At 38.1% G+C, this 10,552-nt stretch overlaps 2 protein-coding genes across 4 annotated transcripts; one reads left to right on the forward strand and one right to left on the reverse strand.

The window, feature by feature from the left end:
• Positions 1-361: 361 nt before the first annotated feature.
• Positions 362-9,383, reverse strand: stk3 (serine/threonine kinase 3 (STE20 homolog, yeast)). 3 transcript variants are annotated; one of them, XR_014089688.1, is made up of 12 exons: positions 9,262-9,383; positions 7,212-7,292; positions 6,993-7,121; positions 6,678-6,792; positions 6,310-6,474; positions 5,486-5,653; positions 5,254-5,391; positions 5,017-5,142; positions 4,711-4,912; positions 2,941-3,134; positions 1,634-2,716; positions 362-1,358 (listed from the first exon to the last, which is right to left on the reverse strand). XR_014089688.1 is itself a non-coding variant. In XM_008422075.3 (11 exons), exons 1-11 carry the CDS (start codon positions 9,294-9,296, stop codon positions 2,558-2,560), a joined length of 1,512 nt encoding a protein of 503 aa, XP_008420297.1. In that variant the 5' UTR covers positions 9,297-9,383; the 3' UTR covers positions 362-2,557. The 3 variants fall into 3 exon arrangements, 2 of the variants coding, with proteins under 2 accessions (XP_008420297.1, XP_008420298.1); XM_008422075.3 differs by having other exon boundaries at positions 362-2,716; XM_008422076.3 differs by lacking the exon at positions 9,262-9,383 and adding an exon at positions 7,879-8,066 and having other exon boundaries at positions 362-2,716.
• polr2k (RNA polymerase II, I and III subunit K) lies at positions 8,597-10,300 on the forward strand. The gene is made up of 4 exons (XM_008422074.3): positions 8,597-8,722; positions 8,943-9,012; positions 9,973-10,065; positions 10,183-10,300. Exons 2-4 carry the CDS (start codon positions 8,952-8,954, stop codon positions 10,203-10,205), a joined length of 177 nt encoding a protein of 58 aa, XP_008420296.1. The 5' UTR covers positions 8,597-8,722; positions 8,943-8,951; the 3' UTR covers positions 10,206-10,300.
• Positions 10,301-10,552: the final 252 nt, after the last annotated feature.

Below are 10,552 nucleotides of genomic sequence, written 5' to 3' on the forward strand. Positions count from 1 at the left end.
AAACAAAAAAATAAATTAAAAGGGTTTAATGCTTACATTCCACTCTGCATTAGATCAAAAATAAAGAAAAAAAAAAACTTAAATGAACACAAACTTAAATTTATTTAATTTCACACAAGTGATGGGGACAGCTGAGTCAGTTTCCTATTTTAATTCAACTTTTTTTTATGAAAACAGAATAATAAATAATCTTCCATATTAACTCTGCACTTACTAGAAGAGCATCTATCTAAAATGCAAACATGCATAGTCGAAAAGACGGCAAAACATCCGTTTGGCCCCATGGGGCGGAAATTTCAACAGTCGGGATCACGTTTTATAAAACAAACAAAAAAAAAAAAAAGATTCTAACACAGGAGAATCATATTCCTATGCAATTTATTGCAGTGTAGACTCCAGGCCCTAAAAGTAAAAGGTGACAATTTACAAATGACTTAATTCTTATCAATTAGAAGGAAAACAAATCTGAAGAGAATCAGATGCGGTTTACATGATACAGTACTGATGCTGTTTATATTGTCTGCTTATTCCAGATAAGTCAGTGAGACACAGTAACAGATCTGCTTATTCAAAATAAACAGGTGATCCACATTCATATGTAACAGAAACCTGCAAAAAAAGAAAAGATAACTTGTACAAGATATTAAGATGGTTATTTCATTCAGGGTCATTAACATGAAAAATTGAGGAAAAGGCATTTAAAAAAAAAAAAACAGCTTCTTATTTAAGGGATCAAAGGTGTTAACAGCTTTCAAATCACCAGATATGTTTGTATTTTTGATATCGTTTTGAGAGCCCAGCCTGAAAATGTCAATAAAATTCAACTTAAATTTAATCAGATACAAATTACTGCAAGAGATAAAGTTGAGAAAAAAACACTTTATGCATCATAGGAACGTAATGAGGTGAAGAAAATATCACAGTGATATTTTAATAAAGAGGATTGTTTAAAATGTGAAATTTGTTCCAGGTGTATTGAATTCATATTTTGCATCCTGATGGAGTCTCTGTGCAGTAGTTGCTCCCAGCCGACAACCAGTTTATTAAAATGTAACAGACTTGAGAGAACTGGACTGAAACAGAAAACAGAATTGGGAAAAGTTTGTAACCAATTTTAAATGATATTTGCACAATTTCCTGATTTGTTGATTCATTTAGAAACTGAAAATATTCTTTCCGATGCCGTTAATGAACATAATATATATTGATTTATTAAAAATTGGTTGATTCTGAACTCTATTTTTACAATCTATTGAGCTTTTATAGTATTGTTACAACTTATCGTCACTGTGAGATGTTTTACAGATGAACAGTAAATGCGTCGCTGCCCTCTAGCTTAAGAGGGAAACATATTTCCTCTGCCAAGTTTGAGGATTATCTTATCCATGTCTGATTAAGTGCAGCTACTTTATTACAAAAGGAAGCCAAATATCTGTGTGCCAACAGGTTTTATGTTTCAAAAAAATAAAAAATAAAGAGCATTTTACCCTAAAACACTGTATTCTTTCGACAAAACAAAAACGTAGCCATGCACTACTGCTGCAGGGAAAATCTGAAAAATAAAGCAACAAAGAGGAATTAAAATGCAACCGTTGTAAATCTGACAGTTTTGCTTTAGTCGATGCGTCTTCACCCTAATGTCTGAGACGAATCTGAAATCTAATAATCATTGAACAACTTCAGAAGATTTTTCAACAAACAGTTTTACCGCTTAGTCATCCCTCATGTGGACCGATTAGCGGAATAAAGTCTCAGACTTTGAATGCATAACATCACTGTGAGCTAAGAGGAGGATCTGTTTGACCGAAGAGGCACTAAGATACATGAAGTCTGTTAAAGCAGACGGTGCAAAAAAAGAAAAGCCCAAACATGAAAACTAATACAAACCCAAAAAGTTAATCATATAGACTGATAAGTTTGAAGTTCTCTGGTACGTAACCCGACCACGATGTTTCCTTACAGCTTCAAACCAGAGAGCGGTGCAAACGTCCCGTTACGTGGCGTTTTATTACATTGCGTGTTATTTTAAGGCATTCACAAAGTCAGCATAATTCTGATTGTCTTTGGTCATAGTCAAACCTCCTCAGCATCTGATGGTGGTCATTTCCAAACTAGGCTCTGTGTTATATTTACATTGGAAGTAAAAAGTCTGAAGAAAAGAAAGAAGAAAGAAAAACTTCATTAGATCTGCTGCATCTACAGCTGCTCCTGCTGCAGGACTGACTTCCTTATGTGCTGATGCCGACTCCCAAGGCTGACAGTTCACTGAGAAAAGAGGAAATTCCTTTTTAAGATGGCCTCGGGGTCACTTCTCTTTTTTTTTTTTTTTTGCCCACAGTCCTGATCAGCGTTTACCAGAAAGCGGCTTCACAGCAACTGCGGAGAAACGGACGTCATCCAGGGTAGAAAGCATCTAAACTTCATTCAGAGGCCAGTTAGCAGTCAGTAGGGACATTAGAGAGGGTTTAGGTAAGAACAACATGGTGGTCTTTGTTCTCCTGCTGGGACAGAAGTTTGCTGCTGGCTTTGGGAAGGGGAGGAAGGATCGGAAGAGCCCTTAAAAGTTCTGTTGTCTTCGCTTCTTGGCATCCATTGCGTCCAGGATGGGTTGCCGCTTGGCGGTGTAGCGCTGCCGCAGCTCCTCGATCTCCCGCTCCATCATGGGATCCAAGGCGGTGAGGCGCAACTGCAACTCCTCAAAGTCCAGGTTCTTCAACTGAAGACGCACACACACACAAAACAATAATAATAATTGGAAGGAAATCAGATATTTAGAAGGTGATCAGATACAGGCTTTACAAAACATCGACTGAAAGGATGGATGGACAAACGGGCAAATGGGGGAGATTGATTAAAGAATAGTCAAACATTGAGGGAAGGAGAGGCCAACAATAGACAAACAAACTGAAAGAAATTGAAAACCACAGCCAGGACACTCACAAAGTCAAAGTCTCCATCCTGCGGCACCTTCCAGTTGTCAGGAAAGACATTTTTGGACTGGATGTGGTAGCCGGGCTGCTCCAGCGGCTGATTTTGGTTGTAGTTTTCCTGCTGCTGAGCCGCCTTGTTGGAGTCCTGCTTATCAAAGTAGTCCATGAAGGAAGGACGTATGGGCTGCTGGGGGGTGGCATTCCCTGTGAATGAAGAAAAGGCTCTAGTTAATGTCTCAGGGGAAAAAAAATAAAAAAATAAAAAAGTACAAAAGAATCTCAGACGAGCTCAAATGTATAAGATCAAAATGTGGTTGTTTTTTGGCTTCATCGTAAGTTTGTCCTCAGACATTACAGGCCGTCTAAGCAGTTCAGATTTTTTAATTTATAAGAAACTTCTGACAACAGCTAAAGTCAGAATGAGCATCTAGGATCATAGTTTGAACAGTAGATCTATTCAAACTATGAGTTATGATTATACAAAACAAAAATCAAGGCAATCAGTAATTACAAAAAAACAACAAAAACAACTTCCTTGTAAGTTGTGGAAACAGTTTGGCATAACTAGGACATGCAAGGACATGTAAATGAAATATGATCATTGGAAATTTTGACAAAGCCATGTGACTAACAATTAGTGAAGTCATGGCATAATTTAAACGGTTAAACTGGGACCATGAGATGACTGCAGCTGCGCACAAACGCGCAGATATTTATGTCACTGTAATAACCTTCAGCTTCCACTGGGGCCAAAAGCAGATGGAAAAAAAAAAATCCAAATGCAAGCTAAACCCCAGAGCTACTTCACAGTGGAGCTCAGGGGAAAAAACGAGAAAAAAAAAAAAAAGACTGGCGTCAGAGGGGGACATGTTTGATGCATCAACAGACACAAGCAGAGTTTATAGGGCCATGAATGAAGCTTTGACGTCATTATCTTATTGAAGGATGGCTCATAAATAAGTTTAAGAGGTATAGATTTAATATATCCATCTTTCACAAAGTGGTGAATCGTGAAGCTGAAGTAAAATGTTACATGGCTTTCTAAATATTTCAAACATACAAAATGGAGAAACTTTTTCCCATCTGCTTCTTTTTCCTCTACCACCAACAATAAACTCCAGCCCAACCAACCGAATTAAAAAAAATCTAATTGGTAAACAGAGTCCACATGTGTCTAATTTAATCTCAGTCCAGGGTTTCTGAAGGTTTCACCAACTCAAATTTCAGACTTTTAAAGACCATTATAAATGTAACTTAAAGATTTATATCTCCACAGAAACGTACAAATTTTGTCCATCCAACTGGCGATACATTTTTCTTCTAAACATCAAAGCAGATTCAAATGGTAGAATGACACTCAAAGTCCAGACATGAATCCAAAGAAGAATGAAAACTGATGATCACAGACACTCTCCAGCCAACCTGACTGAACTCAAGTCATTTACAAAGAAAAATGGGTGAAGATTCCAGTCCTCTGATGTGCAGAGCTTGAAGAAACAAAACATGCAGCTGTAACTGTAGCACAAGCTGGATTTACAAAGTCTTAACTCAGGATGTGGCTCAATTCAACTGCAAGTCACATTTCTTTAGTTCGCGGTGAGAAAAAGTTCAAGAGGTTCTTTACTTGCTCCTCAGTTTTGCAAAGTGTCACACATGATTCTTTTAATACGCACAATGACAAAAACTAACAACCAACAGAACCCACAACGAACATCGTCTCAATCTGGTTTCTGAAAACGTTCTGGAGAATAAAATGTTTTAAACTGTCTTTTGGTCTTACTTCTCATTGACCCTTGGTCTTCCTCCTCCTCTTCGTCGTCACTATTGATGACCATGGTCCCCAGGTCGGACTCCAGCATGGTGCTGCCGTGTTCGATCATGGTTTGGGCCCCGTCACTCATCGTGCTGGTGGCCCGCATGGTCCCAGCACCCTCAGAACCCGACTTCACCATGGTGTGGGAGTCCACCTCCGTCTCCTCCTCCTACGAGGAAAAAAAAAAAAAAAAAAACATGTAACGCAACAATGAGCCGTCTGCTGGATTATCATTTCCCTGGAAACGTAGTAACATCTCAGCCAGACTCGTACAGAGTTATCATCCTCCTCCTCCAGCTCCCTCTGCTGCTCCTGCTGCCTCTTGGCTTTCATCTCCATGGCCTCAGTTATCAGATCTCTGAGGATCGACACAGGTTTGGCCTGGCTGATGAACTGATGCTGCAAAACAGTAAAAAGTCTCATCATTCTGAATCTATAAATACGTCCAGATCAGTTTGTATGAGAGATACTCGTATCCATGCGTGTGGTATTTTGTTATTCTGCTCCAACCTGTAGCAGCTGTGTTGCTGTTGCTCTCTGATCTGGGGTTTTGACCAAACACTTTTTGACAAAGTCTGTGAAATCATCTGACCAATGCTCCGGCTTCCTGAACGTAGGAGGAGGGTTGGTGGGGATCATGAAGATGGCCTGAAGGAAAGACGCAGGGTCACAGAAGAGAACAAAGAATTACGCCTGAGTACAAGCGCCAGCTTATTAAAAATTAAATAAACCACAGACTTACTCTCATCGGGTGGATGTCAGCATAAGGAGGTTTCCCCTCTGCCATTTCTATAGAAGTGATGCCCAGAGACCAGATGTCTGCTACGCAGTTGTAGCCGATCTCCTGGATCACTTCTGGAGCCATCCAGAACGGAGTACCAATCACAGTGTTTCTTTTCGCCATGGTGTCCTTTAGAAGGAAAACATGTCAGGAGTATTTTTACTTAATTTCCATGAATAAAAACCATAAATAGACTAAAAAACTCAAATCAATGGTATGACACATTTTAAATAAAACTACGTACAATGGCGGTTACTTTTAAAATGCGAATTTAAAACAATGCAAGTCTTTAATCAACACACCTACAGACAGCTAAGTGTTCATAACTCAAAAGGTATCATATTTTAAAAGAAAGAAAATAAAGCAGGTCATAACCGAGAAAGGACTTGAATTTTTGTTTTACAAATAATGTGAGAAGTTTGATGTTCTATATTCAGACGCCCCGAGTCGTCACTTTGTAGCTCCAGTTTTACTTTAACCCTCCCTCCAGCAGTCTTAAGACATTGGGTCAATTTGACCCCACAAGTTTTTTTACTCTGTACGCAGTACACCAGGGTCACACTGACGTCGTACGTGCTTTTACAAGTTTTTTATTTGATGTGGTTTTGGGAATTGACGGTCTGACAGGATAAGCCCCCGTTACCTCCCTTAGATTCTCTAGTGTCTGACCGTGACATCTGCTGTGCTCCTCCTGAGCGTCGCGCCAAGACCGCAGGAGGGAGGTTAAAGTGCCTTGTAACAGTTTTCCTGCAATTAATAAATCTCGTTCAGTTGGTTTATTTTACCGTTAACTGCCCCGCAACTCCAAAGTCAGCCAGTTTGGCGTGACCCTCCGTGTTGAGAAGGATGTTTCCTGCCTTAATGTCACGATGGATCTTTCTCATAAAATGAAGGTACTCCAGACCCTTTAGCGTTGACTTCAGAATGGTGGCGATCTCATCTTCCGTCAGCTGGTGTAAGAGAAAACCAAGACAATAATAGGATGAGAGAACCATTAAAGTGACACATCTATGACATATAATTATGCGCGAGATCACATGTGATGGTGGTGTGTCAGTTAATAAAGTATTTGTTAAAAATGCCTTTAAAGCACAACAGGTCAACTACATAAACTCCAATATGGGTCAACTGTACAGACAAAGTTATAGCACACAGTTTTGTTTCGCAGCCTGATGATGTCTGAAACAGATCCAGCTCCACAGTACTCCATGACGATCCACAGGTCCGTGTTCTTGAAGTAACTTCCATAATATTTTACAACATAAGGGCTGTAAGGAGAAAAGAAATGCGGTCAAAAACAAAAGCTTTAATTTGAACAGAAAGAGCACTAGTTACAGAAATAGCAACCCAAATTAAAAACCCAAAGAGACGATTAGACCGTCAGCAGCTAAGACTTTGTGTACAGTACTGCCGATTTGTTTCAGCTAAAGTTTGGGTAATTTTTAGTAAAGCAGTGGGGTAGCCCTACCTGTCACATTGCTGCATGATGGAGATCTCCTTGATGATTTCCTGCAGATCGGACTCCACAGGAACCTGCTTGATGGCCACCACCTGCCCCGACTCTTTATGGATGGCCTTGAATACGCTGCCATAGGAGCTAAACGCACACAAGTTACAGAAGACGTTTCATAAGAGAAACTACCAGCAGCCAGTCGTTAAAAAGAGTGGAAAGGAGAACACTTCTTACCCTTCGCCAAGTTTCTCCAGAACATCAAACACTTCCTCTGGCTGTTTGGTCAAACTGTCCTCACTCAGCTTTTTCAGCTTACTGCAAAATGAAACAAGTTATCCAATGACCTCAGTGACGCTGATGACATCTACTTCAGTCATGACAAATCCGAAATGTTTGGGTTGATGCAATATGATAACACTTAAAAATGTGCATCGTTATTTATGGATTTTTACCACTTCAATGGGAAAAACTATAACTGACAGAATTGGTCAACAGTCAGGGTAATAATAAAAATGTCCTAAAAGTCTAAACAACAAGACGTAACCTCATGAGCGCGACACATAAAACACTTCCAACAGACTTTGGTTTCTTCTGCGTCAAACACGTACTGTAATATTTAAAATATTTGATTGCGATTCAGTAATTAATTTGCTTTTCTCGGATAAAAAAAGAAAACCAAAATCCTGTAAACTACCTTAACTTCAATTGTTACTCAATTAACATTAAACGGAAAGAATAGTTTTAATGTGGCGTCCGTGATTCATTTCTGATCTTTTTGTCGATATTTTGAGTCGAAACTTTAAAATCAAAGTGAAGCTAACTAACTTAGCTTAGCATAAGCTAGCTGAGCTACCGCGTACATTAGCAGCTTTAAATGACGACTTCGGATATGCCCACGAACCTTTTCGGCGCTGACGGCTCCATAACGCTAACCCTTAAGAACTAAAAAACAACAAAATATGAACTTATGATGCCGGGTAAGTCAGGAGTAGCCAAGATACGGACATCGTCCGTAAACTAGCCTGTTTGTCATAAACTAGTGGAGGGCCAGCTGAGGGGGAGCTCCTCAGATGATGGACACTTTTGCGGTTTCAACGGCACAACACCGCCGCCTTTCGGAAAGGAATGCAATGACAGAATTAGCCAAGGACGTGAATACTTGGAAAACGCTGATAATAACCAAGTTATTACAATTAAAACCCTCAGTGTGTTACCTATGGCAATGATTTATCTAGAAAAAAAATATATACAAGAACGTTTCTTCATGTCAACCGCAAACCTTGAAGAAACGTTTCTTTAAGAAACCTTTCCTTTTACCTCTTTTTAAGAAACATTAAATTATTTTTGGCTCTTAATTCGTTATTAGAAAGCTATAATAAAAAAATGCAAATTTTAGTCAGTCTTCAGTTTTTTTCCCTCCCCAATACACCGAATTTCCACAACGGACTCACATTAAAAAGTACGAGAAATATTTTTTTAAATCTATTTTTTTGTCATTTGTTTGAAAATTATTTTCTTTTTGCATTGAAAAGATTTAATACCTTACATTTAGATACACATTTAACACCGGTAAGATTTATACATTTATTAGTCATTTTTAAATACATCCTAGTCCAGCTGGTGGCGCTAATGAGTGTCTAAAACGGCTTGCCGTAAAAGGCAAAGAAGAAAACCGGAAACTACTTCCACGTCATTTGTGCGCATGGAGAGATAAAAGTAGGGGTAAACAGCTAGCATATAGAAAGGTAAACAGGGACTTTTTATTATTATGCCTTTCTTTTGTCTATTATAGACGTACTTTGTTATAATTGCGTCAGTAAGAGCATGCAAATAACTGTATAGTTTACCTAATAAGCTGATTGATTTATACTGACCCTATAAGTAGCACCATGCTGTTTTTGTTAGCATGCTGTACTAAAATCAGTTAGTATGTGGTGATATTAAGAGGTTTCCTCCCTATTTTAGCAGGATAAAATGGACGCACAGAAAGATCTACAGCCGCCCAAACAACAACCGATGATCTACATCTGTGGAGGTAATCGGCTATCGTTACCGATTATATAGATAAACATGTTTAGAGGTGGCTAGCTAAGCTAATACAAAATATAAACGCTGTTTATTTATATTCAGTTATAATTGTAAGGCACATATACATCTAAAAAGTTAGAAAATCATATCATAAAGTTTACATTTTTTTTAATCACTCGTTTCTCAAAGTGAATTCACGAATTCAAAGTGAATATTTCAAGCGTTTATGTCTTATAGTCTGAGGAGTATTACTTACAGAGTATAAGAGCTCAATGGATACCATCGTTTCATATTTACTCAAATTTCTCCGTTCAGGCCACGCAAGTTCCTCTGCTCCAAACTCATTCATCCAGATTTCCTTATGGTCCTTGATTTTATTCTGGTGTGTCTAATTGGAGCAGAAATGGGCCCACCCCCAATTTGTTTCCACAAAATCGGAAGTATAAAAATATTTAAAAAATATTTTTGGGAATCTTGATTATTAAAAGTTCGTTTCACTTAAGCAAAGGGATAAAGTCAAATGTAAAGAATCATACATCTCTAGTAAAATGCATGATCTCTTTTTTCAAGAATTTGTTAATCAGCCGTACATCCATATTATCTTCAGCTTCAGTGTTTGTGATTTTGATTATTTGAAGTTGTATCACCAGAACTTGAAATGTCTAATTATCATTATTATCTACTTGTACTTTATGAGTTACTGTTGCAGACACATGATTAACTTTTGTTTAATTACAGCAGTGTGTTAAATAAATGTATCTAAAATTGTATCACTGTCTGAATCTGAAATGTTATCTCCTCAAGGTTTAACGAATTTTTTAGTTATTCACATTAGCTTCAATTAGCTTTAAAATAATCAATTGAGTCTTAAGTGTCTATGATCATAATTGATGTTTCTGTTATGGTGTCTTCTGATTATGCTGGAGGAGCCGATCTGACTCTTTCTTCTTTTATTTATTTTTCGCAGAATGTCACACTGAGAATGAAATTAAAGCTCGCGATCCCATCAGATGCAGAGAGTGTGGCTACAGAATCATGTACAAGAAGAGAACAAAGAGACGTATCCTTTTCCCGAGTGTTTGTGTGGGAGACAGATCTGTAAGATGTCTCTAACCTTATATTAAGTGAAAATTCACTGCCACTCTTTCTGCACATTTCCTCAATTCTCTAAACCCAGTGGTTGTATTTGATGCCCGGTGAAGAAGAGAAGAGCGACATATTTGACTTTAGTTGTTTTTGTTTTTTACTGTTTTTGTAGAGTATCACCATGTAAATAAACAGTCTCTCAAGCCTGGCATATGCTATCCCTCTCTTTTTAAAATTATTTTAATTACTTTTACAAAGGAGTAATGCGTGAAAATTTTCTCTCTTTTTTTTTAATTTTAGAAATTGATAAAAATGACTGACTCACAGATGTTCACAGTATAAAATATAAAAGAGCACAACTCCTGTTTTCGCTGTACTTCTTGAGTTGTTGCAGGAAGTACAGTCTTTGCTGCTCTACAGTGTGTCCAGATTGTGCCTGCTGATAATCCAGGGGTATTATA

Source organism: Poecilia reticulata, chromosome 11 (genome assembly GCF_904066995.2).
Source record: "Poecilia reticulata chromosome 11, P_reticulata-male-v2, whole genome shotgun sequence".
In the NCBI taxonomy this organism is placed as follows: Eukaryota; Metazoa; Chordata; class Actinopteri; order Cyprinodontiformes; family Poeciliidae; genus Poecilia; species Poecilia reticulata.